At 50.0% G+C, this 20,961-nt stretch overlaps 1 protein-coding gene across 1 annotated transcript in view; it reads left to right on the top strand.

Annotated features, from left to right (window-relative positions):
- The window catches only part of BRWD1 (bromodomain and WD repeat domain containing 1), a 2,503,800-nt gene that overhangs the window by 1,823,718 nt on the left and 659,121 nt on the right, over positions 1 to 20,961 (top strand). The window contains exon 33 of the mRNA XM_086935423.1: positions 5,081 to 5,147. Coding sequence (XP_086791549.1) covers positions 5,081 to 5,147 — 67 coding nt within the window. The remainder of the gene's footprint in view (positions 1 to 5,080; positions 5,148 to 20,961) is intronic.

Here is a 20,961-nt window from a genome sequence, read left to right as displayed (position 1 = left end):
GTTTCTTGGTGCAGGGAGAGGGATATTGACCCTTTGAGGGCTCGTTTGTCTAATATTTTACAGTTTGCCCTTTATCTGGCGCAGCAAGGTTTGGCTGTGTCCACGGTCAAGGGTTATCTTTCGGCCTTATCGGCGTTTCTATGTTTGCCGGATCAGCCTTCTCTCTTTAAGTCTCCGGTGGTTGTGAGATTTTTGAGGGGTCTTGTGAATATGTTTCCTCCTACCCCTTTTATTATTCCTCATTGGGATTTGAATCTTGTGCTGACCTTTTTAATGGGTTCTCCCTTTGAACCCTTGCACAAGTGTCCATTGAGGCTTCTCTCTTTTAAAACTATTTTCCTCGTTGCAATCACCTCGGCAAGGAGGGTAAGTGAGCTTCAAGCTCTAAGTTCCAAACCCCTGTTCCTGACCATTCATGCAGAAAGGATGGTTCTTAGGACCAGGGCTGCTTTTCTGCCTAAGGTGGTGACTCCTTTCCATCTTGGGCAGTCCATTACCCTTCCTACCTTCTATCCTCCCCCTCACCCGTCTAAGGAGGAAGAGAGACTGCATCGCCTGGACCCTAAGCGGGCGGTGTCCTTCTATCTGGACAGGACTAAGGACTTCCGGATGGACGACCAGCTGTTTGTTGGCTTTGCTGGCTGCAAGAAGGGCAGAGCGGTGCACAAGCGCACTCTTTCCAGATGGATAATCCTGTGCATCAAGATCTGCTACTCCCTTGCGGGTAAGGACCCTCCTGAGGGTATTAGAGCTCATTCAACTAGAGCAAAGTCTGCAACATCTGCTTTGTCTAGGGGTGTGCCTGTTGAGGATATTTGCAGGGCCGCGACTTGGGCCTCCCTCCACACTTTCGCGAAGCATTACTGCTTAGATACCGAGGTGAGGAGGGATGGCCACTTCGCGCGTTCTGTCCTCCAAGACTTCCTGGTGTAGCAGAGTAGACACCCTCCTCCGGGAGTGGGGACTGCTGTGGGAATCTATTCACAAGGTGAGGAATCCACACGGCAGATGTATCTATCAGAAGAACAAGTTACTTACCTTCGGTAACGCTTTTTCTTGTAGATACTATATCTGCCTGTGGATTCCTCACTGACCCACCCGCCTCCCCGTTGTCTACTCTGCTATACCTGGTCTTTCTGTATATATGATTATAATACTGTTGTATTGATTTGGTTCTATTTGTACTGTGTACATTGTATATTTGCATATTTGCTATCGTTGGTCCGTCCGTGTGCCTCGAAGGCACGGAAAAAAGGGCGGAACTGACGTCATCACGCCGGCGTGGGCCTAATATGGTGTCGGTGACGTCAGACGGAGTCGCGCGCGATGCCGTGCTCCTGTGACGTCGCCCACGACGGCGTGCTACGAAGAAAATTTCCGAACGTTGCTGACGCAAGGGGGATATTCACAAGGTGAGGAATCCACAGGCAGATATAGTATCTACCAGAAAAAGCGTTACCGAAGGTAAGTAACTTGTTCTTTCGTGCCATCAGGACTGAGCATAATCTTAACAACAGAGCTGGATCGTCGCCTTCTAAGTAAAGTGTTCTGAAACTCTGGTCAGTGAGACTTTGCTATCAGCCTAGCTGTGGCCTAAATGAGCGCCTCCCACGCTCCACTTTCTAATGCAGCGCTACTTACAGCTCATGTGGTCGGCAGCAATCGAGTAAGTCTGCTAACCAATCACCTTCCAGTCTGCTTTATCTATTTTCTGAAATGTTGGCTGCAATCTGATAAAATAGTTGTTTAACTATTATTTCTTATGCTGTGAAGCAGCTAACGTAAACTCTCTCTTTACTCAAATGATTGTAATTTCTGATATTTATGATTCCCTCTTCTTCATTGCTTTATTTTGTCCGCGAGCAAGTGTCACTCATAGTCGCTGAAATGTCACACATAATTTCAGTGAAATTATGAAAATGTCACACATAGCAATCTGAAACCTTGGCAGCTATGCTTAAACATTGGTAGCTATGGCCTCTGTCCCGCCCGAACTGTCAGCTGAGCAGAGCGCAGAGCGCACATGCATATGCCCGAGCCAGCCACAACAGAGACCTGTAATACTAGCGAGGAGGGGCTGGTGAGGTGACATGATTGAAAGTGGCAAAATAGAGGCGGGAGACACCGCCTGATCCGGTCTTTTCTTTTGCTAAATTTGTTCTATAATGGGCTGTGGCTGCGGGCTGTTTGTGGCCCCTTGTGAAAACATTTGTTAATAGCAGCACCGTCATGCGCTGCAATTAACAAACATTTTCACAATGGCTCACAATCAGCCCCCAACCGTTCTCCCTTAAGAGAAGACATTTAGCAAGTCCAAAAGCACGAATGCTTTTGGACTTGCTAAATGTCTTCTCTTAAGGGAGCGCGGTTGGGGGCTGATTGTGAGCCATTGTGAAAATGTTTGTTAATTGCAGCGCATGACGGTGCTGCTATTAACAAATGTTTTCACAAAGGGCCACAAACAGCCCGCAGCCACAGCCCATTAGTGCGGAGCAATCTATGAACTTTCCCCCAAACACGGAATTGCCGTTTTCGCGCCGCTCGCGTTTTAAACGCGGGGGCGCGAAAGCACTCACAGGATGGATGTGTGCGCGCTTTCCACGGGACTCTGCGTGCTCGGGGTCAGCAAGCTGCGCGCGCGCGCGCGTTACAGGGAATACTGGTAACGATATATCTGTAAGAAACATTAGTTAGCGAACTGATACCTAGGGTTAAGGACATCCCTTTCAGGGCCCTAGTTTCGATTGGCACCAGTGTTGGTTCTCTCATGGCTCTGCGTTTTCTGGCGCGGAAAAGCTGTGTACAAAGAACTGACGTCAGCGCGCGGAGGCGACGTCATCACGGCGCACGACGCCGACGACGGACGCAGAGCCGCAGGGGACGCCTGCAGACGACGCCTACCGACGCGCAGGGGTACTGCTACGCAAAAGTTTCCGGATCCAGACTGACGCCTGGGGATATTCTAAGGTAAGGAATCTAACACTAACTAATGTTTCTTACAGATATATCATTACCGAAGGTAAGTAACTTGTTCATTGAGCACAATAAAAATGTCTTTTGTTCTACTGAGATTTGGGAGTTTAATTCAGTGTTCCAGAGCGGTAGTGCTTTGGGCTTCACTATTGCAGCCATGTTTTGCATATTACTATATAGCCTCATGATCAGTCTGCCTGGTGACGAGTTAGTTAGCATTTGTTCTAGGGCATGCAAGGCTGATTGGGGAAAGAATCATGCAATTGGCGACAGGTAGCCTTTACACAACAAAACAACCCGGAGAATGTGAATGACGTGTCTCTTACTGCTACAGGGCGTGGTTTGAAAGTGCTCTTTGGGTAGAGCTCTGCAAATGTATTCATCCCCAGCGTGGCCGCCAACTTCCCATTTCCTTTATCCTCTAGTGGTGGCATCTGGGGATATGCGCCAGCAAGGTCGTAAGGGCATATTGAACCTCCAATCCCGCTCTCTTCTGCAGCCCTTCCGAACTCCACCTTAGCGTTTCAACTGGGTCAATTTCATCACAGGGACGTTTGTATGGCTGAGACAGTGCTACCTGGAGTGGAATCGGAGTAGTTCTGTCCAACTCGACTGCCACGTGTGCTTGAAAAGGTGTGGGGTGTATCCAGTGATGTAAGAATTGGGCTTGTGAACAGTATTCATAGACAGGGATATCTGGTACACCCAGTCCCCCCTGAGGCTGAGGGAGAGTCAGGAGTTTCCATGATACCCTGGCTTGTTTACCAGCCCACACACTCACCGGATAGTTTTAAAGAAGGCTTTTGTGAGCAGGATGAGAAGATTAATGAATAAATATAGAAACATAGGGAGGGCGATCATTTTAGCAATAGCTATGCTCCCAGCCAGAGAGAGTGGGAGGCGGTCCAGATCTTGATTTTGTTTTCTAGCCATGTCACTGTCCTGCCATAGTTTTCTATCCAGAGGATCTGTGTTGTTTAGCATAACAAAATCCCTAGATAGCGGACCGAACCGGTAGCCATTTGGAGAGGATAATCTAATGGATAAGAATGAATCTAGCACTGAAGCGCAGAGGAGGCAGTTCTGTTTTATTTTTATTTTTTTTATAAACCGTTTTTTATTGTTTTTTCAAGGTGAGGTGGTAGTACTGTTGTGCTCCGATGGACCCATCGTAAAGCTGTATGACGCTATTTACTGGTATGTGAATGAATGGCTGGGAAAAACTCGCCAGATAGTGTGGTACCTGGAGGTATTCACAAGGTGGGTAATCTGTGGTTGTATGGATTATCTACTGAAAAAAGAGTATTATTGAAGGTAAGTAACCAGGGGTTCTCTCAACCATTTCTGCTAAAAGTCTTGGTCCATATTTATCTACCAGGGCTAGTGTTGGCCAGCATGTTTTGCTGCTCATTGGTTTTCCTCAATTTAACCTAGTATAAAGGTTGCATATCACATTACCCTCTGTGCTGCTCAATGCTCCAAATATTGTAATGAAATAGGTTTCAAAATGTCAGTCTAATGGGGATTGAGGTAGACTTGCATTCCATCTGTTAAAGAAACATGAGCCTCTTGGTCTACTGGCAAGTGCCTAGGAACAGTCGTCTAAATTGAGACTTGTGACTGTGATTACTTAACTGAACTATTGGTATTTGCTATTAGATGCATGCCCTATTGCCACAACAGAGTTATCCGACACACCACAGTACATTAAAACTATGTAGCACAGTATTGAGTTATAATTGATCAGTTTAAAGTCTGTAACAATGGTGGTCATCTTCAACTATCCTGTTTGGAATGTGACAGTATTGTACTTCACTGTTTTTCACATCGCTACCAGACACTCGCATTACCTGGTGAAGTCTGCTGATGTGCATTTGAAAACTAGAAAACGGGGTTGTACTATTTTAATGTCTCCAATGTGTCCTGCTTTGCGCCTAAGCGATGACAGAATATTTATAAATTTGTTCCAGTTATATAATTTGTTGCGAAAGAACCATGATCACGAAACATGCAACATTTTAGGACAAGAGTATGGCGTGATTGATTTTTTTTTTCCTTTTGTTTTTTTCAGTCTTATTTTGCCAATAGTTTTTTTCCTAATTTGCAGACATCAAGATTGTACCAGGATTGCAGATCTCTTAGAAGTTGATGAACCCAGTTCACAGGATGAAGAGGTATTTCAAAAAAAGTTCCTTTTAACAACCCTGAAAATCCATCAGTAGGGATGATATTACAGCTGTGAACATGGATTATTGTACATTCAGCTCAAGTTGGGAAGTAGTTTGTAAGCTAAGTAGGAGGACTTAAAAAAAAAAATCAGCGATGTTTTAAAACGTTTTATTTCTAATGGGTACTTTCACCAACAGAAACCTTATTGAAACCCTTCTCTAGTGCCAGTTTGATAGGGAAACTTCCTATAACAATGTAGTGTCTCAAGTGCAAGGTAGTCAAGAGTGGAGTTGCGAATCCATACTTGTATGTGAAGTTGCCAGTGCTTTTGTGCCAGTGATGCCAATTCCTCTCCTTTTCACGCATCCCCTGGTGCTCGATTCAAGGCATGCATGTTTTCTGTTCTTTTTTTTTAATTTGTCAGATTTTTCTTAAAGTGAGCATGTAACCTGAAAAATCTTTGATCATCAAGCCCTGTGACTTCTGAAGGAGCAGATGTCCACAACAGACCCACACTGACCATATTTTGTGGCTTTTCACAATCACCAGCAGTACCGGAAATTCAGAGGGTGTGCTGTCTTTTTGTGAGGTGGACACACTGCTTATTCTTCTACCTCCACTACCCTGAAGCCACTTTTGGAATTTCTTTGGCCCTTTATGCAGTCATAAGGGTTATGGCGGTGGTGACTCATTTGCCCCGTCAAGGTGTCCATGTTTGTTCAAATGTTTCCTGTTAGATCTGGCACCATTGGCGTGGGTCTCCCTTCCATTTTTTTTGCTGTTGCCTCATATGCTTTTAATGGTGTTAGGTGCTTTGGGCACTGTGCCACTGCTATTCAGTGCCACAGTGCAAGTGCTCCCTATTGTAAATTGATGTATGGATTAGTGATTCCATGTTTGGCTACTTTGGTTTACTTGTCAGACCCTAGTCTAGTGCACTAAGGGACCAGCTCAAGCAGATAGGGACCAGCACGCGCAGGCAGGCTGTGCTTGCATGCTTGAACCCTGTGAATACAAAACTGAATTGTAGATACGTCAAGTTTCTGACCACGATAGAGCAAAGACTACCAAATCTACAACTCGCAGCAAGCACAGGTTCTGGCACCTAGCGGACGAATTTTGGGCTACAAACGCCTAGCCCGGCCGGGTTCAGAGAACTCTGCTAGACAATTATTCTCGGTCCCCAACGACATGAACTTAGATAAGGACAATTACACAGACTATTCTCACCATATTTTAAGAAATTGTTTTAATTGCAACGATTGTATTGGTTTTAATTAACTATACAAAATAAAATGTATCTTATCTATCTTATCTATCTAGTCTAGTGCACTGAGTGTGCCAGGGCGTGTAATCCAAATACTGCTGGTGGGCCTGCAGCACTGGTTGTGCCACCCACAGAAGCAGCCTTAAAATGTGTCTAAGATCTGTCATTGCAGAGCCTGCGTGCAGTCTGGTACTGTCATGCTGACTGGGCAAGCTCACCCACTTGCCAGCCCCTAAACCTTCCCTTTTCTTCATATCAGTCACCCCTATGGTAGACCCAAGGGCAGGGTGCATTGTAAGTATAAGGTAGGACAAACCCTGATGTGTGTGGCATGTCCTAATAGTGAATTAGAGCCATTTTCGTTTTTCACTATTGCAAGGCTACCTGTTCTCCATAGGCCAGAATGGGCTGTTAGAATTGTTACATTTTATAATCCTAACCGGCTCAGAGAACATGGAAGAAATTCGAGTTTAGTATGCCTGAACTCAGAATAATAAAATACATATTTTAGCAAAGTTTATTTTAATATTCTGTGTTTGCAAATACCACTTTTAGCAAGTAGGTATTTGCTTGTCTAACCATTCAAACATGCCTCTGCTAGTTTGTGTATTCCTATGTCTGGTTTCGGTGAGTGACAGGGCTGGGGAATTCCAGGAGACAGGCTGAGTCACCCAGTGGTGAATAGAGAGATCTGCATCCAGATGGGAGGGAGGAGTGCACCTGAACTTTGAATAGGGCTGTGCTTGCCTTCCACAATGCTTGCTCCACCCCTGGGGAGCGGCTGATGTCTCTGCCCTGCACACTGAAAGAAGAGAAGTTGTACTGTCAACAGAGTGCTCCAGGACTGTACTTTCTTTCCATAATGCTGGCTCCACCTCCTGTGGGGCGTCTGATGTGCATGCCCTGCACTGTGAAAGGAAAGGAGAAGTCTGGTAAACAGAGTGCTTCAGAACTGGTTTGGACTGGGCAAAGGCCCCTCTCCCCTCAGAGAACAAAGGATTTCTGGGTATAAATATTGGGTCCCTGATCCCATGAAATTAGATCACTTTTGGACTACAAGAAGAAACCTTTACTGAGGAGAGAAACCTGAAGAAACTGAGGAAAGACTATTCCAAAGCTGAGGTGCTGATAGGGGATTGGCCAGCAGTGGTTGCCCTACTGCTGAGGTACTGCTGCTAGTGAAGTAGTGTGGCTCACTGGTTAGAGGCGGCAGACCCGAGAGCAGAGGACGGCCCGGGACCAGGGTTCGATTCCCAGCGCGGCAGGTTTCTGGACCAGGGTCAGCGGACTCGATAATTCTCTCGCCTTGGTGCCCACTCTGATCAGCGATCACACTCGGCAACTCTGGGCATTAGCTTGCCTCATCTTCACTAACGGCCCCACCAGACCGCCGGGGATGCCTGGTCTCACCCTGGAGATACCCATTAAGGGACCATCTCTCAGGGAAGCCAGGAAGGGTTTCGCAGCGGTCGAAGCGCCTTGGGACCCTACGGGTAAGTAGTGCGCTATATAAATGCCAATACACACACACTGCCACAGGAAGGAGAAAGGAACTTTGTATCCTTTGCTTTTCAACTTGTGAAGGATCTCCAAGGTCTTGGAAAAGAGTTTGCCTCCTGCTGAAGTCTCATGGACAACAGACTTCACCCCCAAGCTCCCAGAGTTCTTTTAGAAGTACCTGCTGCTGTTTTGGGCCTTCTGAGGAACTGCGTGTCGCAAGGAGCTGGAAGCGCGACTCATCGAGAAGAAGCGTGTGGCTGTGCCTCCCATCGCAAGTCCTGAGAAAGGAGGGTGTAGCCGCTGGAACTGTCGCACTGCACCGCATTGGAGAGAAGCGTGCCGCAACGAAGAGGAAGCGTGTCACCGTCACTGCTGCTGCCGTCGCAACTCCGAAGAAGGAGGGTGTCCCCGCTGTGGTTGTCGCACTGCACCGCATCAGGAGAAGAATCAACGAGGTCGGAGCGTGTTGCCGTCACTGTGCTTGCCTTTTCAACTCCAGAGAAAGAAGGGTGTTGCCGCTGGAACTGTCGCATTGCACCGCATCGACCAAGAGCACCTCGCATCCCCGAGAAACGTGCCGCCGTCGGAGCTGCTGCCGTCACATCTTGGATGTCGCCGCTGTAGTCCACGCATCAGACCGAGAACTTCTCGCATCCCCGAGAAGCGTGCCGCATCTGGAAGATCTTCACGTCTTTATTTCTTTGTATCTGAACTTTGCCGCATTTCCCATCTCTGCAACATTGCTTGTCGTGGAAGCGCAACGCAACTTAAGGTACATTGACGCAGAGTGCTGCATCTAAGAACTGAACTGAACTAAGCATAATCTACCATCTTAGCCCCTTCGCTGCTAGGCCTTTTCCCTTCCTGTGCTAAGCCTTTTTTTGGCTATTTGGGGTAGTGCGTGCTTAGGCCCCTGTAACTTTTTGACCACTTAAGGTATCCACGCCAATTTTGAGTCCTTTTCTTCCAACATCATGGGGATTCTAAAGGTACCCAGGGTTTGTGGATTCCCTTGGAGTGGTCCCAGAAATTAAGCAAAATACAGTAAACATTTCGTTTTTTTCAGAAAAATGGGAAAAACGTGCTGCAAATTAAAGCCTCTGGGTTTTTCCCTGCAAATGTTATCAAAAAAGGGTTTGTGGGGCTGAAATCACCATTTTCCCAGCTTTTAGGGAATGACAGTCTTTTGTCAGAGAACCAACATTTTTCACACAGTTTTGGCATTTTTCTGAGACATAGTCTATTTTTGCTATTTTTAGTGCTTTCAACCTTCTTCCAGTTAATGGTAAAAATGAGTATAAAAAGCAATAATGGATCCTGGAAAGCTATACATTTTAGAAAAGTAGACTAAATTCTGAATTAAGAAAGGGGTCCTTTGTTTGAATCCATGAAGGTTTCTTTATAGAAACTAACAGTTAAATATTGGAAAAATTGAAAATTAGTTGAAAAAAACAGCCTTTTGTTTCAACTTTTTCACCTGTAACTTCTTGTAATTATGACAACTCTTTAAAAGCGATATACCGTTACATCCGTTGGACATTCCTGGTTGTGAGGATATATAGGACTTGTAGGTTCAACAAGAACCCGACGAACCCAGAGCGAAAAACTGTGCTGCAACTTGCGATGGTATTTTATTATTTTCCTGGTATAGAGCAATTAATCTGGGAAAATGTATACATGGAAAAATCGGTATGAAAGACACCTATGTATTTCTGAATTGGGTACAAATTATAGAGTTTAGAAACAGTATATATTTGCACATTTTCAAAATTGGGAATACTCATACTAGCATGAGAATTATTGGTCATTTTCCAAAATGACTTTTTTTTTTACACAATGTCTTTCATTTGGAAGGGAGAAAAGCATGTAAACTCAATAGGTAATAACAGTTGATTATCAAATCTGAATTACCCTAAGTCTAAAAACGGTGCCTCACTTGTGTGGGTCGGCTTGTGCCCGCGACAGGAAACATTGCAGAATGCAACGTGCTCACACCTCAATTTCACAGTGAAAAATTGCCCTTTTTTTGCAAAGTGCCTAGCTGTAGTTTTTGAACCCTACATCTGCCGCCACCTAGGAAAACCTAGCAAACCTATACATTTTTTAAAACTAGACATCCAGGGGAATCCAGGATGGGGTGCCTTGACTGCCTCCCACCAGGTTCTGTTACCCAGAATCCCTTGCAAACCTAAAAATGGACAAATAAAAAACACATTTACTCCACGTTTCTGTGGTGGAGTGTTCTGGAATCTGCATAGATCCACAAATTTCCTTCCATCCTGCGTTCCCCCAAGTCTTCCGAGAAAAGTGGTACCCCACTTGTGTGGGTCGACCTAGTGCCTGCGACAGGAAACGTCGCAAAACGCAACGTGGTCACACCTCAAATTCGCAGTGAAAAATGACCCTTTTTTTGGCAAAGTGCCTAGCTGTAGTTTTTGAACCCTAGCTCTGCTGGCACCTAGGGAAACCTAGCAAACCTATACATTTATGGAAAGTAGGCACCCGGGGGCTTCCAAGGAGGTATGGCTTGCGTGGATCCCCCAACGTTTCCTTACTTCAATTTTAGCTGAAAAAATCATTTATTTCACACATTTTTGTGTGGTAAAGCGTGGCATCACTGGGCTCCCAGGTCTCCTAATACAAATGGTGCCTCACTTGTGTGGAAGGCCCAGGTACCCAGCACATGCAAAGGCACAAAACGTAGTGTGGCGACTTCAAAATTGCCTGTCAAAAACACCTGCTTTTGCAAGGGGGGTCACTTGGGTATCTGAAAGAAACACGTTAGTATTAGATTCCTTACCTTAGAATATCCCCAGGCGTCAGTCTGGATCCGGAAACTTTTGCGTAGCAGTACCCCTGCGCGTCGGTAGGCGTCGTCTGCAGGCGTCCCCTGCGGCTCCGAGTCGTCATTGGCGTCGTGCGCCGTGATGACGTCGCTGGAGTATATAGACGCCGCCTCCGCGCGCTGACGTCAGTTCTTCTTTTTTCCGCGCCAGTTAGCGCAGATCCGAAGAGCAGTACTCTGGTCTTTTGACCACGTTTTTTGATCTTTTTGATCTTTTGAATCTTCTACGGTGCCGGTAGGATGCCCGGTTTTAAGAACTGTGACCGGACGATGTCGGTCACGGATCATCAACGACTCTGTCTCCGGTGCCTGGGCCCCACCACGACGTGGACGCCTGCGTCGATTGCCGGGCCTTGACGAATAAAGCTAGGTGGGAGCGGTCCCGCAAGCTGCTCGAGCTCTGGGTGTCGGCCCCGCGTCGAGAGCGGTCCCGGACCGGCCGGAGGTCAAGGGAGCGATCGAGGGAGCGGTCGCGGAGCCGTCACGGGCGCTCCGGGAGTCGTCACCATTCATCTGATTCCTCAGGTAGGAAGCACAAAAAGTCGGGGCGTCGTCATCGTACCCCCGACTCCCCCCGACGCTCGCACAATGCGGCCGGGGGTTCAGGTGGCCCCACCACCGCGGCTCCGCGTGAGTCGCCGACGCGGCCTGCTCCATACCCTGCGGTCCCTGGGCAGGGCGCGTCGCCCGAGGAAATAGAGGCGTTCCTCGTGGCCATGAGGGCTCTTTCTCCTCCGGCGTGTTCTGCGGCGCCTTCGGGCCCTGTGAACCCGTCCGGGGGCCCTAACGGCTCGGGTGACCCTGCCTCGACGCCGTCGGGTGCTCCGGCCCCGGCGCCGCCAACGGCTCTGATCCCGGCACCGCAGGGGCCCTCGGGGTCGACGCCGGCTGGTCAACCGGCCTCTCCGGTGCCGATTCCATCGGGGCAACCACTGGCGCCGCCCCCGCGCCGCGCCGGTTCCCCGGCACCGGCCGGCGCTGTCCCCATTCCCTCTCCGAATCCGGACGCGGAGTCGGACCGGCGTCGTTCGACGCCGGGCTCGACGCCGATGGGGCCTGTGAACCCCGAGGAGCCGGTCTACATTGTTGATTCCGAGTATGGTGAGGATGTAGAATACGGAGAGGGGTGGGAGGGGTCTGAGGACCCTCTGACACGCGAGTGTCAGTACGACATCGACTGGACGGGTGACTTGGGTGACGCCAGTGGTCTGGATGACTCCCCCAACCCTGGCTTTGTCTCGCCTCCTACCGTGGCTACGGAGGAGGGGGCTGCCTATTCAGTGGTGTTGATGAGGGCTGCCAAGGCCTTAAACCTTGTGCTCCCCGTCGCGGCCGTGAGGACTAACATCCTCACTGAGGTACTCAAACCGCAGTCATGCCCACAGGAGCAACTGCTGCCGTTCAACGAGGCCTTAACTGACGTTTTTGGGCAAGTGGTCCAGGCCCGCTTCAGGTTCGCCTGTTGATAGGAACGTGGCCAGACGCCACCGTCCGTGTTCGGACGACCCCAAGTTTCTGTCCACCCACCCCACCCCTGAGAGTCTGGTGATCCAGGCCTCCACCTCCCAGACCGCATTCCCATCGGCCCTGCCCGACAGGGAATCAAAGAGGTACGACCAGTATGGCAAAAAGGTCTTCTCGTCCCTGAGTCTGGGACTGAGGTCTTGCAACACTGCGTGACTCTTGGGCCGCTACACCCACTCTCTGTGGGATACGGTCGCGGACCTGCTGCCTGAATGCCCGCCGGAGGTACGGGCTAAGCTCGGCAAGGCTATGATTGAAGGCCGAGACGCAGCAAGATACTCCATCAGGTGTGGTCTTGATACGACCGACTCGCTGGGTAGAGCGATGTCCACGACGGTGGCGATTCGTCGCCACGCCTGGCTGAGATCCGCCAACTTTTCGGCTGATGTCCAGAATGCCTTAATGGACATGCCGTTTGATGGCAGTCGCCTGTTTGGCGGCAAAGCGGACCACGCGCTGGAGCGCTTCAAGGACTCCAGGGTCACGGCCAAGTCCTTAGGTCTCTCGACCCAGCGCCAGCAAACGGGTTTGTTTCGCTCCTTTCGTAGCCAAGGAAGGGGCGGTCCCACACGTGCTGCCAGCCACGCGCCGCAACAGACTTATCAACGCGGTGGCGGCCGTGGAAACCGCCGTGGTGGCAGTCGGGGACAGCGGCGAGGTCAGGCCACACCTCCCCCCGCAGCATCTGCCACTAAATCCTCCTAGTCCGTGCTTTCATGCCCATGTGACGTCGGTGGGAGGCAGGGTTCGCCATCACCTCTCCCACTGGCGCACAATAACATCGGACAAGTGGGTGCTGCAGCTCGTCCGAAGGGGCTACTCCCTCCCCTTAGACAACTCCTCCAGCCATGCCACTGCAGAACCACCGTGTGTCGGGGGACCACTTGGCACTTCTGAGGGAGGAAGTTACGGCCCTCTTGGCCAAGGGGGCCATTGATCGCGTTCCTGGGCCAGAAGTAGGACGTGGTTGCTATTCCCACTACTTTCTGGTACCCAAGAAGGACAAAGGGGGCCTACGTTCTATCTTGGATCTAAGGAACGTCAACGGCTTCCTCCGGAAGGCGAAGTTCAAGATGTTGACTTTAGCTCAGGTCTTGGCTGCTCTAGACCCGCAAGACTGGATGGTAGCGTTGGACTTGCAGGATGAGTATTTTCACATCCCCGTCCTGCCGGCCCACCGGCGTTACCTGCGGTTCACGGTAGGCCTCGAGCATTTTCAGTTTATCGTGCTCCCCTTCGGCCTTACAAGCGCCCCACGGGTGTTCACCAAGGTGATGGCGTTGGTCGCAGCTCATCTGCGCAGATTGGGGGTCTCAGTCTTCCCCTATCTAGACGACTGGTTGTTGAAGGCGGGCTCGCCCCAGACAGTCGTCCACCACCTTCAGATGACGGCAGACCTCCTGCACGAGCTGGGGTTCTCCATCAATGTGCCGAAATCACACCTGTATCCCTCCCAGAAGCTCCTTTTCATCGGAGCGGTTCTCGACTCGGCGCAGTTTCGGGTCTATCCTCCGGAACGGCGAGTCCAGGATATACAGGCTTTGATTCCTCTGGGGCTGATGGCTTCCTGCATCCTTCTGGTGCATCACGCCCTGTGACAGATGCGGGCTCTGCAGTGGGACCTGAAGTTTCAGTGGGCCCAGCATCAGGGCAATCTGTCCGACCATGTCTTGATCTCGGAGGGCACTGCACGACAGCTGCAGTGGTGGCTTACGGACCGCGATTGGGTCAGAGGCAGGTCACTCTCCCTTCCCCAACCGGAGCACGTTGTTGTGACGGACGCGTCCCTCCAGGGCTGGGGAGGCCACCTGGGAGAGGCAGAGATCAGAGGCATCTGGTCTCCGGCGGAGTCCCGGCTCCATATAAATCTGTTGGAGCTGCGGGCGATTCGTCTAGCACTGAAGGCATTCCTCCCCTTTGTCAACGGGAGTGTAGTGCAGGTGTTCACGGACAACACCACCGCCATGTGGTACTGCAACAAGCAGGGCGGGGTGGGGTCGTGGACCCTTTGCGAGGAGGCTCTGCGCCTCTGGCAATGGCTGGAACGTCAGGGCCTGACTCTGAAGGTTCAACACCTGGCAGGTTCTCTGAACGCCAGGGCGGACGAACTCAGCCGTCTGTGCTCGATGGATCACGAATGGTGTCTGAACTCGGACGTGGCGCAAGGCCTCTTTCGGCAATGGGGAGAGCCTTGGTTAGATCTATTCGCCACAGAAGAGAACGCGCAATGTCATCAGTTCTGCGCGTTGGAGTTTCCAAGACGGCACTCGCACGGCGATGCCTTTCGGCGCGAGTGGAGTTGCGGTCTGTTATACGCCTTTCCGCCTATACCACTTCTGTCCAGAGTGCTGAAGAAGATCAGGCGCGACCGGGCCCAAGTCATCCTAGTGGCTCCGGACTGGGCTCGAAGGTACTGGTATCCCGAGCTACTCAGCATGTCAGTCGGTCCCCCGATCCGCCTGCCCCTTCAGGAGGACCTTCTGTCGCAGCAGCAGGGGACGGTCCTCCACCCGAACCTGTCCAGCCTCCACCTCCATGCGTGGAGATTGAGCGGCGGCAGTTGAGGCCATTTGACTTGCCTCCTGAAGTCTGTGATGTGATTCTGGCAGCCAGGCGTTCCTCCACGAAATCGGTATACGCCTGTCGGTGGAACAAGTTTGTGGCATGGTGCACAGCAAAGGCTGTGGATCCTCTTTCTGCCCCTCTTTCTGAGGTTCTTCTCTTCCTTCTTTCTCTTGCCCAGCAGGGCTCTGCTCTGGGCACTATCGAGGGCTACCTTTCTGCCCTTTCGGCCTTTCTGAGGCTGCCTGATCAACCTTCTTTGTTCAAGTCCCCCATTGTAACAAGATTCTTGAAGGGCATCACACACATGTATCCACCTGTTCCGTTTGTGATGCCTCAGTGGGACTTGAACCTGGTTCTAACCTTCTTGATGTGTGCTCCCTTTAAGCCCCTTCAATCCTGTCCTCTCCGTCTCCTGAGTTTAAAGACGGCCTTCCTGGTTGCCATCACCTCTGCCAGGAGGGTGAGTGAGCTGCAGGCTCTTTCTGTCAAACCTCCTTTTTATGTCCATTCATCCAGGCAAGGTGGTTCTGAGAACTAGACCTACTTTCCTGCAAAAGTTGTCTCTGCTTTTCACATCGGCCAGTCCATCACCCTCCCTTCCTTCTTCCCGCTTCCGCATCCTTCAAAGGATGAAGAACGGCTCCATCGTCTGGACCCAAAACGTGCGCTTTCATTTTATATGGATCGCACACGCCAGTTCCGGGTGGATGACCAACTGTTTGTTGGCTACGTGGGTGCGAAGAAGGGACGGGCGGTACATAAACGGACCATCTCTCAGTGGGTCGTTCTGTGCATCAAAGCGTGCTACTCTTTGGCTCGGAAGGAGCCTCCTGTTGGGCTGAGGGCCCATTCCACTCGGGCCACGGTGGCTACTACTGCCCTGGGGCGGGGAGTCCCCTTTCAGGACATATGCCAGGCGGCTACGTGGGCCTCGCTGCACACCTTTGCGAGGCACTACTGCCTGGACGGTCAAGTCCGGAGGGATGGCTTCTTTGCCCGTTCTGTCCTCCAGGACTTTCTGGTGTAGGATTGTATTGGTTCGCAGACCCACCACCGGGGTTGGTATTGCTGGGGTATCTATTCTAAGGTAAGGAATCTAATACTAACGTGTTTCTTTCAGATGAACAAGTTACTTACCTTCGGTAACGATATATCTGTAAGAAACATTAGTTAGTATTAGATTCCTTACCGCCCCACCCATCCTCCCGGTTCTGCGAACTGATACCTAGGGTTAAGGACATCCCCTTCAGGGCCCTAGTTTCAAATGGCACCAGTGTTGGTTCTCACATGGCTTTGCGTGTTCTGGCGCGGAAAAGCTGTGTGCAAAGAACTGACGTCAGCGCGCGGAGGCGGCGTCTATATACTCCAGCGACGTCATCACGACGCCAACGACGGACGCGTAGCCGCAGGGGACGCCTGCAGACGACGCCTACCGATGCGCAGGGGTACTGCTACGCAAAAGTTTCCGGATCCAGACTGACGCCTGGGGATATTCTAAGGTAAGGAATCTAATACTAACTAATGTTTCTTACAGATATATTGTTACCGAAGGTAAGTAACTTGTTCTTTTGGCCCCGTGCTCGACGGCCATCTAGGGAAACCTACCAAACCCACACTTTTCTGAAAAGTAGACACCCGGGGGCTTCCAAGGAGGTATGGCTTGGTGGATCCCCCAATGTTCCCTTACCCAGAATCCCCTGCAAACCTCAATATTAGCTGGGGAAAAAAATCATTTTTTTCACACATTTTTGTGTGGGAAAGCGTGGCATCACAGAGCTCACACAAATTTCCTACCACCCAGCGTTTCCCCAGGTCTTTCGATAAAAATGGTGCCTGTGCCTCACTTGTATGGGAGTCCCAGGTACCCGGCACAGGCAAATGACCAAAACGTAGTGTGGCGACTTCAAAATTGCCTATGTCAAACACACCTGCTTTTGCAAGGGGTTTACATAGGTTTTTGGCCCCGTGTTCGACGGCCATATAGGGAAACCTACCAAACCCCCACATTTCTGAAAAGTAGACACCCGGGGGCTTCCAAGGAGGTATGGCTTGAGTGGATCCCCCAACGTTCCCTTACCCAGAATCCCCTGCAAACCTCAATTTTAGCTGAAAAAATCAGTTTTTTCACACATTTTCGTGTGGGAAAGCGTGGCATCACTGGGCTCACACAAATTTCCTACCACCCAGCGTTCCCCCAGGTCTCCCGATAAAAATGGTGCCTCACTTGTGTGTGAGGCCCAAGTACCCGCCACAGGTAAAGGCTCAAAACATTTCTTGATAGGCAATGTTGATGTTACCTCAAAATGTTTTGGGCCCTTGTCTGTTGCGGGTACTTGGGCCTCCCGCACAAGTGAGGCACCATTTTCCATCGGGAGACCTGGGGGAAGGCTGGGTGGTAGGAAATTTGTGTGAGCCCAGTGATGCTTCAACACCCTGCGCATGCTACGGAAGATCTTCCGGTGGATCCCCACCGAGACCAGGAAGACTGTCACCCAGGCACTCGTCACCAGCCGACTGGACTACGGCAACGCCCTCTACGCCGGAACCACCGCCAAGCTCCAGAAGAGACTCCAACGGATCCAGAACGCCTCAGCCAGACTCATCCTCGACATCCCACGACACAGCCACATCTCCGGACACCTAAAAGACCTGCTCTGGCTCCCGGTCAACAAGAGAATCACCTTCCGTCTCCTTACCCACGCACACAAAGCTCTTGACGACCAAGGCCCGAGCTACCTCAACAACCGCATCAACTTCTACGCTCCCACACGACACCTCCGATCAGTCAGTCACGCCCTCGCCGCCGGCCCCCCGCATCCGAAGAACGACAACAGGAGGAAGGTCCTTCTCCTACCTGGCCGCCAAGACCTGGAACTCCCTCCCTCCCGACCTGCGCCTCACCCAAGACCACCTCGCCTTCAGGAAGAAGCTCAAGACCTGGCTGTTCGGGTAGCAGCAGCACCCCCCCCCCCCTCCCCCCCTAGCGCCTTGAGACCCTCCGGGTAAGTAGAGCGCTCTATAAATGCCTATGATTGATTGATTGATGCCACGCTTTCCCACACAAAAATGTGTGAAAAAACGGATTTTTCCAGCTAAAATTGAGGTTTGCAAGGCCTTCTGGGTAAGGAAACGTTGGGGGATCCACACAAGCCATACCTCCTTGGAAGCCCCCGGATGTCTACTTTTCAGAAATGTGTGAGTTTTGTAGGTTTCCCTAGATGGCCGTCGAGCACGGGGCCAAAAACCCAGGGGACCCCCCTTGCAAATGCAGGTTTTTTTGATATAGGCAATTTTGAAGTCGCCTCACTACGTTTTGGCCTTTGCCTGTGGTGGGTACTTGGGCCTCCCACACAAGTGAGGCACCATTTCTATTGTGAGACCTGGGGGAAGGCTGGGTGGTAGGAAATTTGTGTGAGCCCAGTGATTCCACGCTTTCCAACACAAAAATGTGTGAAAAAACTAATTTGTTCAGCTAAAATTAAGGTTTGCAAGGGATTCTGGGTAAGGGAACATTGGGGGATCCATGCAAGCCATACCACCTTGGAAGCCCCCGGGTGTCTACTCTTCAGAAATGTGTGGGTTTGGTAGGTCACCCTAGATGGCCGTCGAGCACGGTGCCAAAAAACCCAGGTGACCTCCCTTGCAAAATCAAAATGTTTTTACTTAATTATGTGTTTAGTTCTACAGCGTGAGATTTTTGGGACAATAGTGCATGAAAATTGTGACAGACATTTCCAAGTTTGCAGGACATTGTGGATAAAAAATGTACTTGGAATTCACAAGAGAGACATCACCATTTACTCCCATGGTTTAAAATTATATCTACATTTAGTAGGTTATTCTTAGCTGTAATGTACACCTTAACAGAGACACTAAAAAGTCAAACATTCCAGCACAGCTATCTATTCCTCAAACACACACACATACTGGTTGGATTTGGCACGAGGGCGAGTGATGGTTCAGTACATAAAATGTATTTAACGCGATTTCACACAAATGAAATGCTCTGTCAGTAATTAAATGCATAAAAACCGAACCAGTGACTCGCAACTCGTGAGCTGTAAAGCCACGACAAGGCACCAACCGTTTTACAGGCCATTCACGCACCTTTCATACCTGATACACACAAGACCATTCACACCATCTGGGAGAAAAAACAACACATTACAACATTCACAAAAAGGGACAAGGTACACCCTGCTTCAGAAAGAGAAAAAAGACAAATATTACTGCACAGCCATCTAATCCTCAAGCACACACACATACTGGTTAGATTTGGCACGAGGGTGAATGATGATTCAGTATATACAATTGTATTAGCAAGTCATTTCACAAAAATTAAATGCACGGTTAATTGAAAGAATGAGAAACTGAACCATTGACTCACAGCTTGTGAGCTGTAAAGCCATGTCAAGGCACCAACCTCTTTACAGGCCATTCATACACCTTTCATACATGTGACACATACAAAACATTCACACCTCCAGCCGCAGGCCCATCACATTACAACACTCACATCAGCAGACAGCGCCATTCAAGGGCCCATCACTTTCATTCCTGACACAGCAACTACACAAAGTGATGGACTGCATGGAGTGGCGCTCAGTTAGCAGTGTGTGTAGTGACCAACAGAAAGTAACTACTCACACACCGCCAGCCAAGCCCAGTCCACCCACACCACCATCCAAGCACCAGGCCATGCACATAGTCAGCCTAGCGCCAATCCACGCACTCTGCCAGCCAAGCGCCACTCCACACACACCGCAAGCCAAGCTCCACTCCACACACACCACCAGCCAAGGGCCACTCCACGCACACCACCAGCCAAGCACCACTCCACGCACACCACCAGCCAAGCACCACTCCACGCACACTGCCAGCCGAGCGCCACTCCACGCACACCGCCAGCCAAGCGCCACTCCACGCACACCGCCAGCCAAGCGCCACTCCACGTACACCACCAGCCAAGCGCCACTCCACGTACACAGCCAGCCAAGCGCCACTCCACGCACACAGCCAGCCAAGCGCCACTCCACGGACACCGCCAGCCAAGTGCCACTCCACGCACACCCCCAGCCAAGCGCCAATCCAGGCTCACCGCCAACCAAGCGCCAATCCACTCACACCGCCAGCCAAGCGCCAATCCATTCAAACCGCCAGCCAAGCGCCAATCTACACACACCGCCAGCCAATCGCCAGTCCACGCACACCGCCAGCCTACACACACACCACCATCACATTTTGAATTTTTTTTACAAAACAAAAAAATTGAATATAGATATATATCTAGTAACACTAAATCTGAAACTAAATACATTGCACTAATGCCAACCTTCAAACGGAATACAATTCTTTAAAAATACACACCAGGCAGTTCATTTTACCACTCATGGATACTCCCAAAAATTATTTTGTGTGTGGTAAGCTCTATAACAAGTAGGCACACACAGCCCAGGGTTAGAAGGACACCCAGGGCAGAAAGAAGAGTCTCCTTCAGCAAACCTCTTTGCCAACAGACTCTACATCTCCTAGTGGGAAAGTCTTTTGTAGATGTGGGAGGAATGTAATCAGGAAAGTGGCGATCTTTCAATCGAGCGACATCCTCCACCACTCCAAATCTAGGAACACTTACTTCAAACAACAACGAACAAACAGTGGATTTGCTTTGTTTGATCAGCACATCTGCAAAAAGATATTTCCCTTGTTCAGAGTTCAAATATTATACATGAAACACACTCTGTGGGAGTGCTATTCTGGTATCGTGCTTATCCACCTGAAAGCCACAATCCACGATATCCTACCCACTCAAGGTGAGACAGAATGTCGTACACAAATTATAACAAAAGTACCAGCGCACATCCAGTTCTAGTTGCTATTATCCAAATGGCGATTCAGCCACGGCAATCCAAAAGACAAGTTTTTTTCTCACTCTCCTTGTAGTTCTCAAAAAAACATGTGCAATGTTCGTTATTATTCAAAGTCCATTTATTAATAATTTCTTTCTGTTGCTACACCGTCACAGCCTACGCGCGTTTCGCCCTTCCACGGGCTTTTTCAAGGCTGTAATTTACATACAAAAGAGGATGTCACAAACAGATACAGTGTGTATAAAAACCAG

The sequence above is a fragment of the Lissotriton vulgaris genome, chromosome 8 (genome assembly GCF_964263255.1).
Source record: "Lissotriton vulgaris chromosome 8, aLisVul1.2, whole genome shotgun sequence".
Lineage (NCBI taxonomy): Eukaryota > Metazoa > Chordata > Amphibia > Caudata > Salamandridae > Lissotriton > Lissotriton vulgaris.
Note: the sequence above shows the minus strand (reverse complement) of the source record. Positions and strands in the feature narration are given on the sequence as shown.